We start from the raw sequence: 23,603 nt of genomic DNA, 5'->3' as shown, positions 1-23,603 counted from the left end.
CCAACTTGCATAAAGTATATATTAGCTATGTCATATCCATATCATAAGCATATTTTCATAAAGAATGTAGAGTATAATGTCACACCCCACATGTATGTTTGCTGATCTGCAAATACTAAAGGAGCATGCACCTTTGGGTGAAAACGCTCATGAGAATAGTGCAGAGCCATGCAAGCTCCATGATTCTGTGTGAGATGGCAGACAGTGAGGAGGGCCAGGCAGGTTAATAGGTTTAGAAAAAAGGTGTAAACATTATGTATACGTTTATGTATGGGATACACGTAAAATTAGTGGATGGTTAACAATGTATTATAAGAAGTTTGATCCCATGGCCACAACCACCCCTGTCTGACCTGTTTGGTACCCAGCATACACTCAAAACCAAAGCTTCCCAAAATACAGTGGGTGGACAGTGGGATATTTATTCATGGTGCACCTCAATCTGAATCTATACAAGTGCTTCTGGTGAGTACTCTGACTGCTGAGGCAAAGAGTCCAGGAGGCATGCACACAAGTGACATGGTAACCTTAGTGACTCTATGCTGACATAACTTGAGTTAACCCACACTTAAAGTGTAGATATGGCCTTAGGTATATGAAATGTTTGGGAGAGGTAACAGGAACAGTATGAGGGTATACTAAGATTCATTCAAGTGTTTAGGCTTAAGGCATTGGAACTGGCCTTACTGCACCCTACAGGCTAAGGAACAAAGAGGCACAAAAAAAGATATAATTTCTTTATTAAAATTTCTTGACTTGGTGTATAACTCATGAATTTAGAATTCTTGTGGTTGTAAAGGTATCTTGGGGTTGTAGATGTAGATGTGTATTCATTATATTTTGAAAAGAAAAACTATGAATGGGTTGAACAAAGAATTAAATCAGTCCCTCAGGATAAGTAGATTGGCTATTAACCAAGATAATTGTCACGGAGTCCCCAGGCGATGCTCTGGAACTGCTTCCTAGGAAGCCAGTCAGGACTCTGGTGAAGTCTCTCTGTGAGCAGACTGTCTTCAGGCAAGAAGCTCACACGGCTTCCACCTTCCTGGGTCTGACCTTGGAGCGTTCAGCATCCTCTGCCCCTCCGTGCACTTCCCACAGTGAGTCCGCCCAGGCGGGGTCCTGGGGAAGCCAGGGGGTCCTGCACCCCAACTTTGCAATCAGATGTGACTCTCAGCCAGCCAGTAAAACAGAGGTTTATTAGATGACAGGAACACGGTCTAAAACCGAGCTTGTAGGTACAGAGAACAGGACCCCTCAGCCGGGTCCATTTTGGGGGGCAGTGAGCCAGACAATCGCGTCTGCATTTCACTCCATGTCCCCAGCCAGCCCCAAACTGACTCACTCTCCAGCCCCTCCTCCTCCGGGCTTTGTCCCTTTCCAGGGCCAGGAAGTCACCTGATTCCTTTGTTCTCCAACGCCTTTAGCTATCACCTTGCAGGGGGGAAGGGCTCAGGCTATCAGTTGCCAGGAGACAGAGTGTCGGCCATTTATGTACACTGGCCCTTTGCAACAATTACACCCCCTTATCCCACCACCTAGAGACTTAAGAAATGCATAGGGTGTTGTGGAAAATGAGTCACACTCTCTGTTTGGTTCAAACAGTCTGAGGCCTTTTATTGAGTACAAGCATGCAGGAAGAGAGAGTCAGAGATGGTCACGCACAGGTGCCAGCCTGATTTCTCTCTGCCCTGCCCCTGTAACACCAGTCTTATATAGGTCCATGTTCAAGCCGAACCGATGAGTAATTTTCCACCACTCAAGCATTATTAATGAATCCTTATAAGGAAAATAGAAAAACAGCTTCATAATTAGCACAGTGCTGTTGCACCTTGTCATTATGACTGGCCGGTTAGCTCAGTTGGTTAGAGCGTGGTGCTAATAACGCCAAGGTCACGGGTTTGATCCCTGTACGGGCCACACACTTTTTGGGGGAAGGGATAGCTCAGTGGTTTGAGCATTGGCCTGCTAAACCCAGGGTTGTGAGTTCAATCCTTGAGGGGGCCATTTAGGGATCTGGGGCAAAAATTGGGAATTGGTCCTGCTTTGAGCAGGGGGTTGGACTAGATGACCTCCTGAGGTCCCTTCCAACCATCATTTTGGCAAACACTGGTGTCTCAGTCCCACTGGGGTAACTGTTACCCCCTGGGCCCCTGCCTGTGCCAGGTTTTGCCCTCTAACACCCTCTGCCCATGCCTCACTCCTGGGCTTAACTCCGCCTCCTCTCCCCCTCATCCCTGATTTTCCCTTTAGCCCCTCTTCTACTGCTGCCTCCAGCTGCTTGACCCCCCAGATCAGTAAATTTCCACCCCCTGCTCAAACCCTGCTCCCCTTCCCCCCGATTTGTCCCCTTTGCCACTTTTTAACCCCTGTCAAAAGCAGTCAACAGAAGCCTACGGGTGTAAGGGCAGGGTGAAGGGCAGTGGCTTCAGCAGATGAACTGAGCATGCTCAGTACCCGCAAGTAGCACATTCCTATGCAGAGCAGTATCCTACATTACACCAGCCTGTCCTGCCCCCAGGGGTGGCTCCAGTCCTGGGCCCTGCTCTGGGCCTTGCGACCTGGTCCAGGTGTCCGCAGTTCCGCTCGGATTTGGCACATCCCGCCCTCCCCAGGGACTGCAAAGCTTCCTGGGGTCCCCAAGGCTGAGGCACCTCGCTACCACCTGGCCTTAGCATTGTCTCTACCTGCTGGCAGGGGTCTGCGCCCCATTGCCATGGGCATTGCAGGCGCTTCAAGCCTCCAGTCTCCCCTGGACTGACCAGTCCCTGTTCCGCTGGGCACCCAGAATTCACAGATCTACTGCGCCCAAAGGAGCCGCACACCCCAGCTTCCCGGTCCCGCCTCAGATCGCTGCTCTGTTTAACGCATGGCACTTACCTGTTTGTTGTGGAAACAAGTGTAGAGCAGTGGTTCTCAGACTTTTGTATGGGTGACCCCTTTCACATAGAAAGCCTCTGAGTGTGACCCCTCCTTATAAATTAAAAACACAATTTTTATATATTTAACACCATTGTAAATGCTGGAGGCAAAGCGGGGTTTGGGGTAGAGGCTGACAACTCACTACACCCCATGTAAGAACCTTGTGACCCCCCTGAGGGGTTCTGACCCCCAGTTTGAAAACCTCTGGTGTAGAGATTCCAGAAATAGCAAGTCAAAGTATCAGAAATGAAGGGTTACATGTAAAATAAACTCATAACCAGGGATCCTAGTTTTCTATGGTAAAAAACCCAAAATTTTCTCATTAAAAAAAATCCTTGTTTTTCTGATTTAATGATTTAATTGGGGATGGGTCCTGCTTTTGAGCAGGGGGTTGGACTAGATGACCTCCTGAGGTCCCTTCCAACCCTGATATTCTATGATTCTATGATTAAAATGAAATGCAGAATTTTAGTTTCCCTAGCCTCAGTATATATAGGCATCGGTAAAACATGTTTTATTGGTATATTTACAAGTTTTAAGCAAGTTTTAAGCCTACCAGTGCCATCAATCATTATAATAAAATAAAAATAATAAACTGCAATTTGTATTTTTATATAAGACCAACTACTTCTATGTATTCTGTACTTTCAGAAAATTGCAGGTTTTTTTAATTCACAAAAAAGCTGGAATGATCCAGTCACAGTGCATTGTTCTTTACTGTTGTTGATGGCCTTGCTGTTTCAGCCTCTTGTTTTCATTTATTTTCATTCAGTTTATGTTTAGCGCTTTCCATGTAATCTACAGCCTTGCTGCATACAGTACAGAACAGCACATTACAGCACATTACCATCAACGTGAAATTTGTCCTTGCCAAACTCAATGACACCGTCTTTCTGGGTGATTTTTAAAATTTAACACATCTTTTCTTAACTTTAATTACTCACATCTGGAGGTTGAAGTGAAAAATTGAGATGCATTAAAACACAAACCCCTATACGCCATTGAGTAACCCTGACAAAAGTTTGTCTCCTTGGTGAAGAATCCAAGGTGTACCTCAGCACCCCCAGTTATGCTCCCCAAATTAATTGTCTTTATTCATAAACAAGATGACCCCCCTCATTGTTTTTTTCCCCCTGCTGGTCTTCTCTCACATGAATTCACAATCTTCATTAGCATCAGGCTTAGTAATGCAACTAGTCACATTGTGAGGCATAAAATACACAATGATCAGCCAGAGACAGAAGTATCTATCTGCCTAAACAGAACTCATTTATGACCGTCTGGCAACCTGTCCTGTCCTAACTCACATACCTTCAGAACATAGCTTTCAGTATAGATACATACCTTCTTAAATATTATGCGTACATACATCTTGAAATTATTAGGATGACCAGCATGATACTGGTTGTCAGTAGAGACTTCACATGCCACCTTTAGCACAGTAGCAGACCCAGGGGATCCCTGTAAACCCCTAAGTACTCCTTATGCCCTCTGCCAATTCAAACCAAGGGGTCCCTGGGTCACAGAGACGGTGGGGCAGATACACCAAACCTGAGTGGCACTGTGACTATGCGTGCTAGGTTGCAATGCCAATCAAATTTGCCCCTTTTCCTCTCTGTCTACATCTGCAGAGGGGTGGACACACCAAACCTGAGTGGTGCTGCTGTGACAGGGGAGCAGTCTTCTACAATATACTGGGTAAACTGCATTGAATTAAGTTTAATACTTTTGCGATCCATTGCATTGCGATTGTTTATGTGTTATTGTAGGATTGTATGGAACTCATGTAGAGGAGATGTGACTAACATAAACCATGGGGAAATTACATTACAAGCTTTCATAAAACACCTTACTTGACATATTTTATAGCACAATAACATTGTTAATTCAACTGTTTTTTCCTTGGGGTTCAAGTGGCTGTGATTGTATATTGGTTAGTATTCTGTGCCGTGGCTGCAGTAACCTCAGTTTGAATCTGAATCACGGCTTTGATTTTTGGTGGGGGATCTCCTGACGCTTGCCTAGTGACTTAGCCTGATTGCGTTCATTTGCAAAGAAAGCCAGCAGCTAGTTTCTGCTTGGTAAAGGAAAGTCAATCAGGTACATCCATTAGAAAAAGAGTAACTGGGAAGAGTAACAGGAATTCTTCCTGGGCACCAACGTCCAGAAGCAGAGTATTCCATCCTGGAAACCACTGCATTTCAAATGTCCGGCCACTGAGTGTTGAAAGGAAGGATCTGCGGGCCTGAGAAGCTGCGGCCCTCAAGAGTTGCTTCCAAAGCCAAAGGGGCCATGGGTGAGTTTGTGATGGTGTGAATTTGAGGAATGTCTAAAGTGTGGAAGGGGGAGGGAAGAAAGAATCAGTTGTAAGAGGAAGAAGGTGCTGAGCAGCCCTTCAGTGAGGGCAAAGTCCCAGGCAGGTGTTGTGGGAAGAGCTGTGTAGCCCCCAAAGGCAGCCCGCTGGGCAAGGACATGTAAGGAGGGCCAGGGCTTTTCCCAGGGCTGTTGCTGCAGCCAAAGCCTTTAGAAAGGAAAAGAGAGCAAGGGGTGTTGTTGCTTGGTGGGGCCTGTGTGGTGTAAGCTGGTCATAGCTGGTGTCTTGGGGCTCCATGCAGTGCAAGGCTATGCTCTGTTCTTTGCTGGTATAGTGGTGAGTATCCCTATCTGTCATATGAGAGACTGGGGTTTGATTTCCCCAATGGGGAGAGCAGTGCCTTCTGAAGGGGGGAGAAAGAAATGCTTTGCTCAGCCACCACGTTTCTTCCTTTTATGGTGACTTTCGTTCTTGCCCCACAGTGCTGATTTTAATCTCCATAGAGACAATTAGCCCCCAAGACCACCCCTGCCTGCTTGCCCTAGCAAAAGCCTGTACATCGCCTTCCGCCACTGGGCCCAGCTTCAAGACCTGCACGTTGGGGCACGTTTCAGAGTCGCAAAGGGAAATACTCTGGCCAAGGACAATTGCCCAGTCAAACTGCGTGGCAGCTGGTCAAGGGGCGAGGAAGAGAGAAAAGCAGACAGGCATCAGGCTGGCCTCCTGTCTTTTTTCCTTTTGTTATGACTTTAACTGTGACCGTAATGGGGAGACTTGAGAAATACCTGTGCCGTAGGTGGCTGCCCCAGAAGTGCAGAGCTGAGCATTTTCCATGCAGCTCCTGTGTCACCCAGCAGCTGGGAACCCCGTGTTCCCCTCTTGCGGTGTCTGGACCGTGATTATCATGGTTAGGAACTTCAAAGAAATTTTTGTAGCAGTGTAAATTATTAATTGAGCAGGTTTCCTAGGAAATGCATGGGGTGAGGGCAGGGCTTAAATTCAGCTGGAGCCCACCAGAGCAGAGCTCCTGTAAATATTTTCAGACCCATGGGAGGCATCAGGGCTTCATCCCCGTGGCATGCACCAGGGCTTCAGTCCCGCAGGAGGTGCCAGGGCTTGGGGCTTTCCCCCTACGGGAGGCACCCTAGCTCAGGCTTCAGCCCTGCTGCATGCGCAGGGGTTGAGGGCTTCAGCCTTGTGGGATGTGCTGGGGCTCAGGTCTTCAGCCCCGCGGGAGGCACTGCAGGGGCTGAAGGACCGAGCCCTGGCACCTCCCACACCCTCCACCTGTGGAGCTAAAGCCTGGAGCCCCAAATGGTGGAGGGGCGCTCTGGGAAATAATCTTTGAGAATTTAAGCCCTGGGTGTGGGAATGTAAATGACCCGCCTCTGAAGCTGTGCCTGGCAGATTACCTATTTATGGTTTCTTCAAAGGCCCAAACTGGATAAATGAGTGCCTCACAAACTCATGAATGTTTTTGTTCTGGGCAAAAGGGTGTTATGAACTTGTAAACTCCTGTGTGGGAGTCTGAAGGGTTGCTCATTTCCCAGAGCCCATGTTGGAGTTGGGGTAATCTTTGGTAAATTTATTAGCATGCAAACAGGTTCTTTTATTATTTTAATATTTTTTCCATGAATTGCTTTTACCTTAAGAATAAATGTGCTTCCTTAGAAAGAGCTGTGTGGTAACTTAGAACTGTGCCAATTACACTGTTACCTATCTCCGAAGACAAGGCAAAAGAAGCCTGCTTAAGCAGCCTGTCTTTTGCTGGGGATATCACAGGATAGTCAGAGGACTGTGCAGCCTGGAAATACTCCAGTCAGAAGGGAGACAGACGGATGTCTCCATCTAACAGAGACAAAGGCTGGGGAGCCAGAAGCCTAGAGGAGGTGCCCATGCTGTTCCACAGAGGGGAATACAGGGGCAGTTGCTCTGAGCTGTAACAGCTGCAACCACATGGGCCATGTCACAAACCCAGAGTGGGGAGGCGGGCCCAGCCCCATGGGACAGGAGCCATGGCTGCAGGGTCACTGACTTGATTCAAGTTCACAGTTACCATGAACACTGTGACCTCTGCGCTAAAATCATAGCCTTAACTATAATTATACCAATATAGATTAAGCAATACACATCCCCTAGAGTGGATGCAGTTATACCAGTATAAAGGTGCTTATGCTGGTATAGCTATTCCCATAGGGAACTTTAACCAAATTTAACCTTTAATCAGTTTGAACACTTTCTCTCTCTCTCTCTCACACACACACACACGTGCACTCCGTGGATCTCACCAGCAGAGAATCTAGCACTTGGACTCTGTCCCAAGCTGATATTGTTTGGAAGGTTGAGCAAAATATTTATGATAGTGTAGTGAGCCTAAAATATACAGTGTCAAGATATTGATTGATAGGACTGGTAAAATTAGATGAAAATGTTAGACCATCAACTGAATAAAATGAGATGATTAGATGCTGGGTCACTTTAGGCTGCTCTGTAGCACAAATGGGCCAGAATTGTCTTGAGAATTCCGCAGCACAAGGGAAGCATAGAGCTTGCATAGCTTTATGTGTCCTTCCATACAAACTATAGTGTAAGGATGAGACAGGTGAGAGTGCATCTTGGGGAGAGGGGCAGTGGCCAAGTGCAAAGAGCTCTATCTGTTCTAAACTGCAGATCAGCTAATAGTTTCATAAGGCTGTAGTATGTAAGAGCAGCCTGCAGGATTGCTGTAATTCAGTGGCTCTCAAACTTTTTGTATTGGCAAGTTTCTTTCAGCAAGCTTTCTTACAGCAAGCTTCTGAGTGTGACCTCCCCCCCCCCACATTAAAAAAACACATTTCCTATATTTAACACATTTTAAATGCTAAATTTATAACCCCACTGTAAAAGATAAAAGCAATTTATCTTTTCCACCACTTTTAAATTAAGACTAAAACACATTTTAATTGAATTATTGTTATAAACAGAAAGGTTATTTTTAAAAATAGTTTCTGTTTAATACTTGGGGGGCATGAAGAAACTTTGTCAATGTCACTTTTCACAGCAGACTTAGCACCTGATTGCCAGCCTTGCTTCTGTGCTGCTGCCGGTGGCAGCACTGTCTTTGGAGCTTGGCAGCTGGCAGCGGCAGCATAAAACTGCAGAAGTAAGGGCGGCAATGCCATACCATGCCACCCTTACTTCTGCCTAATGTTTGACCTTTGCACTAGGAGGCATGGTTGGCGGGGGGGGGGGAGGCTAAAGCAAATTTTGGGGTGGCTCTAGCCCCCACAAGTCCCTTCCCCAGCACCACCCCTGCCTGTGCATCTGACTGTTAAATTATAAATTACTCTTTTTGCTGATATCAGGGTTCTGATTGGTCTGCAGTTTAATGCAGCTCTTCAGCTGCTGATCAATCAAACCCTCTAATGTTGTCTCAGTCCCACCCTTTTAGTCGCAAGACAACAAACCTGCACACACAATACTACAATCCCCAGAGCCCAATTTTCTTAAAGTGGTGATAATATAAATATGTATTTTGTTTAGGAACAATGATCACTGCATTATACATTTACAATACATTATGAAGTAAATACTTTGTGATGTAAATACATTGCAATGGAAAGGCATGTGCAATTTTCTAAAACACTAGATCAGCACTTGTTCAATTTTGGCAGCTTTCTTGGCATGGATATATTATTAGAATGGAAGACCAATGAATTCTGAAGCATGTATACCAAGGAATGCCCCTACACTGCTAATGATCACTTAGGTGTGAAAAGTTTTGGTGGTGCAATAAGATTGCCAGTGATGATGGACAAACTGAACATCTAGCCAGAGCATCTTAAAGATCTAGCCACAGATTGACCCAGGTGGTTCTTAATTTGTAACGAGGCTATCCCTTTGAGATTTGCCATGGCCCATGATGCTTTAAGTTTAAGGGATGAGGAGTCAGGATGTCTGGGTTCTATTCCTGCCTCTGCTACTGACTTATTGTGTGATTTTGGGCAAATGCCTTCGCTGTTCTATGCCTCATCTGAGCCTGAAGGCCAAATGCAGAGGTAACGTATATTAGATTCTTTATGCTCATGTAGATACCCCCTCCCTCCCTCCCTCCCCCCACACGTAAAGTTACATATACCAATGTCTACAGGAGTCTAAATTAGTGTAATGGAATCTAAGTTTAATATCACCTCTGAATTTGGTCTGGTGAGTATGAAGAGGGGCAGGGAGAAAAGAATAGCAGAGAAGGTGAGAGGGTACACAGTGGGTCAAAGGAATAGGAGGGAAGAGGTTGTGGCAGATGGGGAGGTGGAAAGAAAAGATACCTGTCCAGAAAGAAAGTGAAAAGGGGGATGGCTGATTGAAGAAATATGGGAAGAGAATTGGAAAGTGATAGAGGAGAGAAGGGAAGGTGGGAAAGAGAAGGGAGAGGAGAAAGGAATGTTAGAGACTAACAAATTTATTAGAGCATAAGCTTTCATCGGCTACAGCCCATTTCATTGGATGCATAGAATGGAACATATATATATATATATATATATATATATATATATATATAATCAGATAAGTTGGAAGTTACCATACAAACTGTGAGAGGCTAATTAGTTGAGATGAGCTATTATCAGCAGGAGAAAAAAACTTTTGTAGTGATAATCAAGATGGCCCATTTAGACAGTTGACAAGAAGATGTGAGGATACTTAACATGCGGAAATAGATTCAATATGTGTAATGACCCAGCCACTCCCAGTCTCTATTCAAACCCAAATTAATGGTATCTAGTTTGCATATCAATTCAAGCTCAGCAGTTTCTGGTTGGAGTCTGTTTTTGAAGCTTTTCTGTTGCAAAATTGCCACCCTTAAATCTTTTAGAGTGGCCAGAGAAGTCGAAGTGTTCTCCTACCGGTTTTTGAATGTTATGATTCCTGATGTCAGATTTGTGTCCATTTATTCTTTTGCATAGAGACTGTCCGGTTTGGCCAGCGTACATGGCAGAGGGGCATTGCTGGCACATGATGGCATATATCACATTGGCAGATGTGCAGGTGATTGAGCCCCTGATGGCGTGGCTAATGTGATTAGGTCCTGTAATGGTGTCACTTGAATAAATATGTGGACAGAGTTGGCATCGGGCTTTCTTGCAAGGACAGGTTCCTGGGTTAGTGTTTTTGGTGTGTGATGTGTGGTTGCTGGTGAGTATTTGCTTCAGGTTGTAGCCCACGAAAGCTTATGCTCTAATAAATTTGTTAGTCTCTAAGGTGCCACAAGTACTCCTCATTCTTTTTGCTGATACAGACTAACACGGCTACTACTCTGAAAAAAGAAAGGAATGGAGAAAGGATGAAGTGGAAAACAGGATGGGGAGGAGAAGATCTGGAAGGGGGGATAGAACAGAAAGGGGATGGAAGGAGATGGATGGAGGGGATGGAAAAAGAAGGATGTGGAAAGGAGGGTGGATGGAAAAAATGTGAAAGGGAAATGGATAGTGGAGATTAGGAGGAGGAGAGATATGGAAAGGGGGATAGAAGGAGAAGGTTAGGAGGAGGGATGTGAAAGTGAACATAGAGGGACTAGGCTACACAGAGGAGGAAGGGGGAAGGAGGAAAGCGAGGATAGAGGGAGGAAGAGGGATGTGTGGAAGGGGCATAGAGGGAGGAGGGGAGAAGGGATGGAGAAAGGAGAAAGGAGGTAGGGAGGAGGAAAGGGGGATGGAGGGAGCAGGTTAGGAGGAGGGATGTGTGGAAGGAGGATGGAGGGAGGACAAAAGGGGGATGAAGGCAGGAGGCATGTGAGGGGGTGGAGGGAGGAGGAAAGGGGGCTGGAGGGGGGAGGAGGAGGGATGTGTGGAAGGGGGATGGAGGGAGGAGGGTCGGGCAGTTGCTCCGGGCCTCTCTTTTGGCGGCGGCTGTGGGGGGTCCGGGGCGCTGTAACCCGAAACCTCCCGCCCCTGAGCGCAGCGGAGGCGGCGGGGGAAGGAGGAAGCGGCTCGGCTGGGCCCGGCCCGGCGGTGAGTGTGTCCCACAGCCCCACACCAAGGGGGGAGCGCTCCGGTTTGTTCACTGGAGCTTATGGCAGCTGCGGGCGGGGGGTCCTGTGCCTCCTTTGCGGGGCTCTCCCGGCCCCGGGTGGGGTCTCGCGGCCCCCTGCCCCTGCGGCCTCCCCGGCCCCACCCCTCCCCGGGACTCTCCCTCCCGCGCCAGCCTTTGTGTGCGGAGGAGGGACAAGCCCGTGGCGGGAGGGTGGCTGGATTTCAGGGCAGAGGAGCAGCCGAGCGCTGCATCTCCGGTTGCAGGGGAGGGGGGCCCCCAGCCAGCGGCTGCAGAGGCTGAGGACGGGCCGGCGGGCGGGCGTCTCCTGCTTCTCGCGAGCCCTGCGAGCTGCCCAGTCCCCGATCGGGGCCGCTGGGCCCGCGACAGGCGCTGCGATTTCCGCTGCCCCGGTGTCTCAGTGCGGAGCTGGGGCAGGAGCGGGGCTCGCTGCAGCAGGCTCGGGCCACGCAGGACCTGCCCGCGCCGGGGCTGAGCTTGTGTCTCACTCGGACGCCGGGGGACTGGAGCAGCCGGCGAAGGAGAGGAAAGAAGTGTTATTCCGATGGGACGCTGGGCCTGTGCAAGGAGGCTCACAGCTGCTCTGGCACCGCATGCCATTCTTCCCGGGTGATCGGCCTGCAGCGGGAGCGGCTCAGAGCTCCCCTGCTTCCCAGTTCCCCTCTGCTCCCGGCGCCCGGGGCTCAGACCTACCCTGCAGGGTTACCTCAGCAGCTGCCCTGCGTTCCCACCTGGGCTCCACTCCCCTGCAGCATTACACAAGTTCCCATCTCCCCTTTGCTCCATAGACTCATAGGACTGGAAGAGACCTCCAGAAGTCATCTAGTCCAGTCTCCTGCACTCAAGGCAGGACTAAGTATTATCTAGACCCTCCCTGATAGGTGTTTGTCTAACCTCCTCTTAAAAATCTCAAATGATGGAGACTCCACAACCTCCCTAGGCAATTTATTCCAGTGCTTAGCCACCCTGACAGGAAGTTTTTCCTGATGTCCAACCTAAACCTCCCTTGCTGCAATTTAAGCCCATTGCTTCTTGTCCTAGCCTCAGAAGTTAAGAAGAACAATTTGTCTCCCTCCTCCTTCCAACAACCTTTTATGTACTTGAAAACTGTTATCATGTCCCCTCTTCTCCAGACTAAACAAATCCAATTTTTTTTCAAACTTCCCTCGTAGGTCATGTTTTCTAGATCTTTAATCATTTTTGTTTCTCTTCTCTGGATTCTTTCCAATTTGTCCACATCCTTCTTGAAATGTGGTGCCCGGAACTGGACACAATACTCCAGTTGAGGCCTAATCTGCTCGGAGTAGAGCAGAAGAATTACTTCTCGGGTCTTGCTTACAACACGCCTGCTAATACATCCCAGAATGATGTTCTCTTTTTTTTGTAACAGCGTTACACTCTTGACTCATATTTAGCTTGTGGTCCACTATGATGCCCCAGATCCCTTTCCGCAATACTCCTTCCTAGGCAGTCGTTTCCTATTTTGTATGTGTGCAACTGATTATTCCTTCCTAAATGGAGTACTTTGCATTTCTCCTTATTGAATTGCATCCTGTTTACTTCAGACCGTTTCTCCAGTTTGTCCAGATCATTTTGAATGTTAATCCTACCCTCCAAAGCACTTGTGACCCCTCCCATGTTGGTTTCGTCTGCAAACTTTATAAGTGTACTCTCTATGCCATTATCTAAATCATTGATGAAGATATTGAACAGAACCGGACCCAGAACTGATCCCTGTGGGACCTCACTTGTTATGTGCCTCTAGTATGACTGTGAACCACTGATAACTACTCTCTCGGAATGGTTTTCCAACCAGTTTTGCACCCACCTTATCGTAGCTCCATCTAGGTTGCGTTTCTGTAGTTTGTTTATGAGAAGAAGCCCCATCAGAAGCCACAGCCTGAAGCATTAGAAGAACTCCTCTCCCCGTGCTCCCTCACCCCCAGCCCCTTGCTGCAGTAGCAACAGTGTTCCCCTGAGATTTTCTTCCCAGTCCATGCTCTGGCTACACAGGGGTGGAATAAGAGAAAATGTATTATCTGCAGGACCCTGCCTTGATGTTTTGCCCTTACCTGCATGCAACTCTGTGCCTGCTCAGTGGGACCTTGTCTACATTCGAGAAATTAGGGTGATAACCAGCATTTGGAGCCTCCCCTCCAGTACACCTGTAACAGGCAGACCTTGCATCTGCACACACAGTTGCTACCTGTGGTGCACAGGCATTTGCTCAACACTTTGGATTGTGCTTGCTCTGCCACACCTAACCACCTTGTCAACCCCCACCGCCCAAGCCAGTTGCCATCAGTGCAGTGCCTGTGTGGATAGCAAGTGATGGCATATTAGCTCTAACAGTGCGAATAGTCCTCCTGCTACTGTCCCACAGTGCATCAGTTACTGCTTAGGTGACTGGTCTCATGTTTCTGTTCTCTGTTGGTTGAGGGTCAAAGGAGGGATGCTTTTTTGCCTTTTGGATGTTTTAAAATTTGCAGGGAAGATTTGTATATGTACCACACAGAGGGCATGTGCCCAGGAATACGACTGCCAGTGGAATGGTGAGCACCGAGTGTTTCAAGTGGATTGATTTAAACTAATTGATGGATCCTATCATGATATTTAAAAAGCTTTTAAAAAATTAAAATTCTTCTGCATGTTTAATTTGTTAGTTAAATGTTCTGGTTACATTGAAAAGGATGGTTATTTTATTTCTCTGGGATAGTTTAGAACCAAGCAATATAGGGTGTATATTTTTAAAAACAGTTTAGGGGTTTGTGGCATTTAAAACTAGTGAAAATGGATTTTTGTTAGGTTTTAAACATCCTCTTACAGTGCTAGCAACTCAACCATTGCAGCATTGTGCTAGTGCTTGAGCACCTGAAAGTGAAAATGACAATAAACAATAGTTGTTGCATGCGTGTAGTTATAGCTGTGTTGGTCGCAGAATATTAGAGAAACAAGATGGGTTGTGTGTCTCGAAAGCTCGTCTCTCTCACCATCAGAAGTTGGTCCAATAAAAGATGTTACCTCACCCACCTTGTCTTTGTAATAAACAAAAAAGAAAGGATAAAATCGTTGTTTGTGGCAGATGAGTGCTCTGCACAGCTGAAGAGGGAATATGCAAAGGTGACTTTAATCTACCATTGGACTTCTCAGATCCTGGAGTTGTTCTTCATCATTCCAGCACTCTGGCATAAATTCATGCTGCCTGAGGGCTGTTCTGATTTGTGCCTGCCAAAAGCACAAAGGGACCCTTACAGCAGCTAGGGTTGCTGAGTTGCCATGACACTCCTGTTCAAGCCACATCCATGTCTCTGTGCCACCTAGGATGACCAGATGTCCCGATTTTCGGGACAGTCCCGATTTTTTGGGTCTTTTTCTTATATAGGCTCCTATTGCCCCCCCCCCCCCACCTCCTGTCCTGATTTTTCACATATGCTGTCTGGTCACCCTAGTGCCACATGAGGCTCCTCCTACATAGGAGAGATCCTTCCTGAGTAGCCGGGGAAGCTGGCTTTTGGCTGCTTTATACCCATAGAGTTGTAGCCATAAGCAGCCAGGATCTTATGCAAAATGTTCGTGGTCTATGCCAAATGAAATGCAAACCATAAACAATCAGCTTCACTGGTAGTGAAAAGTAAATGTGATTTTTTTAAACATTATTTTAATGTCAGTAAATTAAGGTTTTCTTAGGAACACATGGAAGGAAATTTGTTTGGAAAAATATGATTTTTAGGCTGGCAGCACCCCTTTAAACTCTAACTACCTCAGAGATGTAGGACACTTTGTGGATATTTGTGCCAAGCTGGGAAGGGTGGATGGCTGGAATCCCAGCCAAGGCATCCCTTCCGAGTCACCAGTCCCCAAGAAATGCTAACACCAAGTTTGCATGAATTTGAAACCAATCTTTTTTGACATTCCCTTTTTATTTTTTGGTCTGGATTTTGGGATTCAGTATGTGTGTGGCTTCACTGACACAGCAGTGAGAGGGCTGCACATTAGGTTCATCCAATTCCCTTTCCAGGGCTGTGGAAAGAGAAAAATCTGCTCCGATACAGGGAGCACCAATGCTCATGCCGGGGGAAGGTGATTAAGCAGGAGTGACACTTTTGAGGCCAGAGGGTGGTGTCAGCAGCTTTGTGAGGCAGCCGGCTATGGAACTGCCACTAATCAGGCACCCAGAGGAGTTGGTACAGGCCCACTGGAATTCCTCTGCTGGAGACATTAAGGGGAGGTCACAGTGGCTCTCAGGGGAACCAGGAGCAATATTTCTGGAGCCTCAGGGGGAGATGGTGTTGGTCAGCTGAGAGAAGTGATAAAGCCTTAGGTCAAGGGCTCTCCAACATTTTTATACCGTAGATGAGATCTTAATAAAGGAATTGCCTCTTGGACACATTTCCCATTGACAGTCACACAGAGGACCACCTCCCCCGGCTCACTGGCAATACAAGAACATTCCTGTGGCAAGCACAGTCATTGCAAAAGTGATATTAAGAGAATCTTTTACTGTATTTTTAATGTGATTTAGCAGCAGCAAATGAGGAGGAGCCTGTGTCATGTGACTAGCAGCTCTCTGTGGAACACAAGCAAGTGCTCCACAGACCAAAGTAAAATACCACAAACTGTAACGTGTATAAAGAGAGATCAACTAAGACCATTTATAACTCCATTATTGTTTTTTTTTCATAAAAGCTTTTTGGCATAGATGACTGGGAGTTAGAACTCATGGGTAGGGCTAGTCAAAAGTTTGACATAATGGCCCCCTTCCACTCCTGGAAAATATTAAATGAAATGTTTTCAAAATTTCCCCCCTATTTTCCAATCAGCCTCGTTCTTGGGTTCTGTGCTTGGCTCTGCCATTGACTTGTGTGTGACCTCGGGAAAGTCAAGTCCCTACTCTGGGCCTCAGTTTCCCCAGCTAAAATGGTTATGTGCCTCCTGTGGGTGTTGTGAAGCTTGATTAATGTTGGTAAAGGACCTTGGGATCCTGGAATAAAAGATATTGTAGACATGGAAAATACAATATTGTTTGGGTGAATGTTTTCATGTGTTTTTTCATCTCCTTGTTCCAGCTGCCCAGCATGTACTGTCTGCTCTGTCAATGTGTGCTCTGACAATGAGCATCAACTCCTCCTTCAGCAATGGGAAGGGCCTGAGAAACCTCACAGCACAGGAAGACGGGGCAGTCAGAGTCACCGAGTCGATTGCTATTATCGTCATTGCTATTTTCATCTGCTTGGGCAACTTGGTGATTGTCGTCACCCTCTATCGGAAGTCTTACCTCCTTACGCTGAGCAACAAGTTTGTGTTCAGTCTGACACTATCCAACTTCCTTCTGTCTGTCCTGGTGCTTCCTTTTGTCGTCACCAGCTCCATCAGGCGGGAATGGATCTTTGGAGTAGTTTGGTGCAACTTTTCTGCCCTGCTTTATATGCTGATCAGCTCGGCCAGCATGCTAACTCTTGGTCTCATTGCTATAGATAGGTAAGCTCCTCTTTTTGTTATGAATAGCAGTGATTAATTCCAAACTGGGCACAAACAAACAATATGTGGTTTAATACATCTAAATGTAAATGCATACATCTAGGAACAAAGAATCTAGGCCATACTTATAGGATGGGGGACTTGATCCTGTGAAGCAGTTCCTGTGAAAAAGATTGGGAGTTGTGATGGAAAATCTGCTGAATGTGAGCTCCCAGGGCAATGCTGTGGCCAGAAGGGCTAATAATATAATCCTTCAATGCATACATGGGAATCTCAAGTAGGAGTAGAGAGGTTGTTTTACCTCAGTATTTGGCACCGGTGTGACCCCTGTGGAATACTGTGTCCAGCTCTGGTGCCCACAATTCAGGAAGGTTGTTGATAAATCGGAGAGGGTTCAGAGAAGAGCACAAGAATAATTAAAGGATTAGAAAACATGGTCAAAGAGCTCAATCTGTTTGGTTTAACAAAGAGAAGCTTAAGGGGTGATTTGATTACAGTCTATAAGGATCTACCTGGGGAACATGTATTTAATAATGGGCTCTTCAATCTAGCAGAGAAAGGTATAACATGATCCAATGACTGAAAGTTGAAGCTAGACAAATTCAGGCTGGAAATAAAGTGTAAAATTTGAACGGTAAGAGTAATTAACCATCGGAACAACTTACCAAGGGTTGTGGTGGATTCTCCATCACTGACTATTTTTAAATCAAGACTGCCTGTTTTCTCTAAAAGATCTGCTCTAGGAATTCATTTGGGGGAAGTTCTAGAGGGGGCCGGATTAGCCGAACACAGGCCTTCTGGCCTTGGAATCTATAAATCTATCAATCTAAAAAGTTTTGGTAAGAGACTGTGAAGGTTCCATGGGTAAAGCAATGAAAAGTCAGAGTTAAGGTTGCATGAACAAAATTACATACTGTTCTTCAAACAATACAATATAACATGGGTTCTCAACCTGGGAGTCATGATCTCCCTCCCTTTCTTTTGGGCTAGATGGATGGTGCTGGGTTCCAGACCTTTTTTTCTGTTGTAACATGGGGTATGGTATGGAAAAGGTTGGAAAGCACTGCAATTATAGTGATTAATAATACCTAGCTCTTGTGTAGCACTTTTCATCAGAAGATCTCAAAGCACAGGAGGAAGTCAAAAGAGCTCAGTATCATTATTCCCATTTTATAGATTGGGAAACTGATGCACAGAGAGGTGAAGTGACATACCTAAGGTTATCTAGTAGGCCAGTGGCAGAGCTAAACCTCGGTCCCCTCAGTCTCTGTCTAGTGCACTATCCAGCAGACAACACTGCCTCCCCAATATAATACATTTCCCCTGCAATTACATGTAAAATCATGAAATAGAAAGGTAGAAAATAATTAAATTAATATTTCAAGATGCTGCACATGCAAGATTGTTAAAATCAATTGATGCTATAATAACATAGCATATAATAACATAGCTGTATGTAATCATGTATAATTGTAAACCTCATTACAATAATGCATTCACACCAGGATTAATTCTTTCTGAAGCATCTGGTATTGACCGCTGTCGGAAGACAGGATACTGGGCTAGATGGACCATTGGTCTGACCCACTATCACCATTCTCATGTTTTTATGATCAGTAGGCAGAATTAAGGCTGCATATGCGGCTTGATCTTGGGCACTTCTTGACTTTTGAGCTCTTGTCCGCAAATAATTTTTTGAAATATGATTTTTTTTAAGTGTTCCTCTAACCCCATTTGAGGTTTGGGGAGCAGAAATGGGGAAGTCATTCCCTGGACTCCAATGGGAGTTGAATCTTAATCAGTAAACCCAGTTCTTTGCTTACTGTACTTTTCTATGATGCTACTGATGTCTCTTTTTGTGTTTCCCAGGTACTATGCTGTCTTGTATCCAATGGTGTATCCAATGAAGATTACAGCAAACAGAGCAGTTGTAGCCCTTGTGTACGTGTGGCTACACTCCCTCATTGGCTGTCTTCCTCCTCTCTTTGGCTGGTCTTCCTTGGAGTTCGATCAATTCAAATGGATGTGTGTGGCTGCGTGGCATAAGGAGGCAGGCTACACAGCCTTTTGGCAGATCTGGTGTGCTTTGCTGCCCTTCCTGGTTATGATGATCTGCTACGGATTCATATTTCGCGTGGCTAGGATTAAAGCACGCAAGATTCACTGCGGTAGCGTGGTCATTGTAGAGGAGGACGCTCAGAGGAATGGGAGAAAGAACTCTAGCACCTCCACCTCCTCTTCGGGCAGTCGAAGGAATGCTTTCCAAGGGGTTGTCTACTCAGCCAATCAGTGCAAAGCTTTCATAACCATCTTGGTTGTCATTGGTGCTTTTGTGATCACGTGGGGGCCCTACATGGTAGTAATTACGTCAGAAGCACTTTGGGGGAAAAATAGCATTTCTCCTGCTCTGGAGACATTAGCAACATGGTTATCTTTTTCAAGTGCCATTTGCCATCCACTGATTTATGGACTCTGGAACAAAACAGTGCGCAAAGAACTATTAGGAATGTGTTTTGGGGACCGGTATTACCGGGAGTCATTTGTTCAGCGTCATAGGACAGCCAGATTATTCAGCATTTCCAATAGGATCACAGGTAACAAACACTCTTCCCTTATGGGTGATACTTAATATCTGCATTCATATGGCATCTTCCAAGGGCTGTATAAATACTAACTAGCGATGTATTTGAGGGAGCTCTCAAGGGACCGTTTTTCAAATTACATCTCCCATCTGAAGGAAAGTTGTGATGAGTTCCCTTCCTTTGATGGGAATTCACCTCCCTTTCTTGATGCAGCTAAATTCTCCCTGGCAGAGAAGATTTAACCCTAGGGCTAATAAAAATAATTTCCTTTCTCCCCTGCTGAGACTCCTCTACACACACACATATGCACACACTATTTCAAATTATCCAAATCTGAGCATTCTTATACTATGAATATACTCAGTGGGTCTGATTCTCCACTCCATTGCCTGGTTTTGTGGTGGTGTAACTGTTGACTTTAGTGGAGTTACTGGTGTAAAACCAGTGTCACAGAATGGAGAATCACACCCAGTATATTTTTCAGGAGCAAAGTATAAATGTTTCCAGTTTAATATAAAAATGTTTTCCAAGTGGTATTGCCTTTCTCCTTGCTAAGGTTGTCATTTTAGCTAAAGCTGTAACAATAGCTATAGTTAACATTGCTTCAAACTTCCCATTCTAAGACCATGTATTCAGTTGATTATAACATCCCAGACTTTTACCTATTGGGCTAAACTTTTCCAGGCCTGGTCTATCCCTGAGGTCAAAATATTTGGGAAAGTTAAAATGATGGTCTATTTTTGAGAATGAGAGAGGGGGGAAAAACACCACCACCTGCTGTATGAAAAGTCAATGCAAGCAGTGTATGAAATTGCGTCTAGTCAGTTTCCCCTGCATGGTTGGTCAAAGTGCTGTCAGATGCAAGGAGTGAACAAACGGAAACATATAAAGAAAATATTTTTTCTCTAATATCATTTGATTACCATAATCTTAGGTGTTCCTTGTAACAATATCAGGTAAAAAATTTACAGACAGAGGTGGAAGTTTTAAGTTAATGATAGTCCCTTTAAAAATCTACTTCTTCCACAAGGCTCACAAGCAGTAAGTTTATAATTTAAAAAACCCACAAAAATTGAGATCTCCATCTCTAGATATCCCAGTCCATCACATCCTTTTTCTGGTCTGCCTTTTAGATTGTAAACTGTATGGGACAGGGACTGTTTTTATTTTTGTATGGCGTATAGCACCAAGTCAGGTGTTGGTGGTAAATAATAATATACTCTATTCCTCGCCAACATAGTTTTGTATAAAAATCTCAGAGAAAATCCTTCAGATTCCTAGGACCACTCTCTAATTCCAAGTGCTTCTTAGTGTTAAAAGTATTCTATGTTCTGGGAGGCCTGTTAGACCAATCTGTATCTTTGCTGGCAAGCAGTTATGTTTGCCTTGGTATAACAAGGTAGGAAAATATGCTTTTGATACACAGATTTTATTACTCTCTGCAAGCGTAAAATTTGTATTCAGCTTAGAAAAAGGCTCTCCTCATGATGAGCCTGATTCAAAGCCCGTCAAAATCAATGGGAATCTTTCCTTTAATTTCAATGGGCTTTGGACCAGGCCTAATAAGAGTTTATGGATGTTAGACACCAGCTTTTAAATTCTCCAGCTGGGGCAAGCCCATCACCTCCTTCTCATCTGCAATAATGCTCCACTCCTTAGGACTAAATGTCCTGATATATGTCAACTACTTACAGGGGTTAAAAAATCTGTGTGTCTCACCAGTGGCAATTTTTTCTAGTGACTTAAAAAAATCTAAGTGCTTGTTTGTTTAAATTAAGTTTCTAGTCCTTCTGGTTGTGAAGAAAACCTTGTAAATGTAATTAAACCATTCCAGTACAATAGTGTCTTCTTCAGTCTGCAGAGGGGCACCACCAGTAACTCTGCTGCTGCTCAGAGCTTTGCCACATTGTAGCACTTTGAAATTAGTAAGATTCTGATCATTTTCAGGATTGCTAGTTCAGCACTCTTTGAAATTTTTACTTTCATGGTACTGCTTGGGAGGGCTAAATGTAGAGGCAGGCTCTGGAATTATTAGTGGGGAAAGAGGACGCAAAACATGGAAGGAAGATGAGGGCATTGGAAACCTGCATCCCCATTGCAGAAGCCAGGTCGCTCTCAGAGACAGGCTCTGGAGGAGTGGAAGCATAGCTGAGGAAGAAAAGACAGAAAGCTTCTTTCTCCTTCCAGCTGCAAAAGTCGACTGGGCAGCTTCCAATTTATCAGACTCCTACTTGCCAGAGGCTGGTACAAAAGGTGGAGCCCCTGAGCAGGACCCTAAGACTGTGCCTTAGTAAGAATCCCAGTGTTTTCCCCCTTTCTAGCATCTGAGGGTTGCAAAGAAGCTGGAAACTAGCTCATTAGCTGATCCTCACTAGTCATCATCCTATCAATACACTTGTCTTTTATAGCTACTTCTGGCTACTAGATTTAATCCTTTGGCTAGAGGGTGTCTGATAAGTTTTTCTAGCCCTGAGTGCATATATTTCTATATATAATCAGCTCTCCTGATAAACTGCACATACTTGCAAATTGTTGTGGGGAGGTAGACAGAAGGCTTGCCATGTGGAAAGAATCCAGGAGCATGTGGCAGCTGGTGACATGATACTGCAAGATGGGAAATCCAGGTAGTTTGGCAGCTGGGTCTCTGGAGGGTGGTTTTTGTTGTCTTGTCACAGGAAAAATGGGGAGAAGGGAAAGTTGGGAAAGCTGCAGGGTAGAATCAGGCACTCGGATGTGGGGGTTATTTGAAGATGTTATCATTACAGTAGATCTACCATACAGAGCACAACTCAGTGATGATTAAACTGTTTTGCAGATCTGGGACTATCTCCCCATCTCACAGCTCTCATGGCAGGTGGGCGGCCTTTAGGACACAGCAGCAGCACAGGGGACACTGGTTTCAGCTGCTCTCAGGATTCAGGTAACTCTATTGTTTTCCTTTCTCAGACAGAAAGATTTTACTTGCAGCTTACTTGCAGAATTCTGTGGACAGTCTGTATTTATGTACAGATATCTTTTGGTAGGTGAACAATAACATTAAGCATCTCCTATGGCAATGGTTTTCAACGTGTGGTCCGCAGACCCCTGGGGGTCCACAAACCATGTCAAAGATTTCCAAAGGGGTCCGCAATGCCATTTGACATTTTTTAGGGGTTTGCAAATGAAAAAAGGTTGAAAACCACTGTCCTATGGTACCCTGAGCAGATCCACCTTAGCTTCTCCTCTGTATTTTTGATCTTGTGCTATCTACTATGAAAATACTGTCCAGCCTTGGAGAATATTTTCTTTCCCTAATGAATATTTCCTAGGAGCAAGATAATCTGTTTGTCCCATTCCTTTATTCTCCTTCCCCCTTCAGTGATCTTCCCGGCCCCCCAGGGAGCTAAGCAGCAAACTGCTGGGGAAATAGGTCTCTTCACTTCCTGCTTACAGGAGATTTCATTTGGCCACTCTATGCTAAAGCCTCTCTTATAGAATGGAAGCTTCCCATCTTTGTCATGGATCTCTCGAGCAGTAGCCTGGAAAAGGGCATGGTGATCTGCCAATAATTTTCCAGTGGTGGTAATAGGGGGGCTTTGGTTTTAACTACCAACAGAGGAAAGTTTTCCAAAACTTCCTTCTGCAATCTATTTTAAAGAGTATTTCTGCTCTACAAACACCAGAGAGCACTCTTCTGACAGCTGCAGCTCTGCATTGCTCTCTGCCTGCCTCTGACTGGGAGAGTGGGAGAAGGAGGCTGGCAAGGTGGGATTTTTCATGAAGGCAACACTACTCCGCTAATTCTGTAGGTGAATAGCTGGCTTAAGTGCAGCTATAGGTGATAAAGGGTAATGGAAAACTCTTTTCTTTATAGCAGCCTGTGTTATCATCCTTGAAGAAAGGCACTAAGAGGCCTCCACTGCTGACCAAAACAAAGATATAAGTTGTTAGGAGCCCCAGTGTTTAGGGAATTTGAATTGGGAAATATCCCACCTCACTGAACATCCTGAATGACAGAAGACAGGCTTTTCAGACAGTACAAGCCAAAGGAACTGTATACAGAGAAAAGATCAAGGGATGCCCATTACAGATCAAGTATTTAATGAGGCAGATAATATAGGATCAGCCGTATCCAGTCAAAACACTATCTTAGCATCACTTATAGACAGGGATCCACTTCTGTGGAAGAATTACAGGCCAATTTCCTTACTCAATGTAGTTTTTAAAATATATGCTAAAATATTGTCTCAAGGACTGGAGTGTCCTCTTCCTAATTCTACCCATCCATTGCAGGCTGGCTGGGT

At 45.3% G+C, this 23,603-nt stretch overlaps 1 protein-coding gene across 4 annotated transcripts in view; it reads left to right on the top strand.

The window, feature by feature from the left end:
- GPR161 (G protein-coupled receptor 161) overlaps positions 1 to 23,603 on the top strand; it is a 37,187-nt gene that overhangs the window by 2,618 nt on the left and 10,966 nt on the right. The window contains exons 1-4 of one of the 4 annotated variants that reach the window (XM_084627308.1): positions 8,853 to 9,273; positions 16,327 to 16,738; positions 18,608 to 19,332; positions 22,136 to 22,240. In XM_084627308.1, coding sequence (XP_084483434.1) covers positions 9,156 to 9,273; positions 16,327 to 16,738; positions 18,608 to 19,332; positions 22,136 to 22,240 — 1,360 coding nt within the window. In that variant the 5' untranslated portion in view covers positions 8,853 to 9,155. Of the gene's footprint in view, positions 1 to 8,852; positions 9,274 to 11,086; positions 11,221 to 12,812; positions 13,813 to 16,326; positions 16,739 to 18,607; positions 19,333 to 22,135; positions 22,241 to 23,603 lie in introns of those variants that run through there. The other 3 variants (XM_084627307.1, XM_084627305.1, XM_084627306.1) reach the window with 3 other exon arrangements.

The sequence above is a fragment of the Lepidochelys olivacea genome (genome assembly GCF_965140295.1).
Source record: "Lepidochelys olivacea isolate rLepOli2 genome assembly, chromosome: 1".
Classification (NCBI taxonomy): Eukaryota; Metazoa; Chordata; order Testudines; family Cheloniidae; genus Lepidochelys; species Lepidochelys olivacea.
This window is presented reverse-complemented; position numbering and strand designations above follow the sequence as displayed.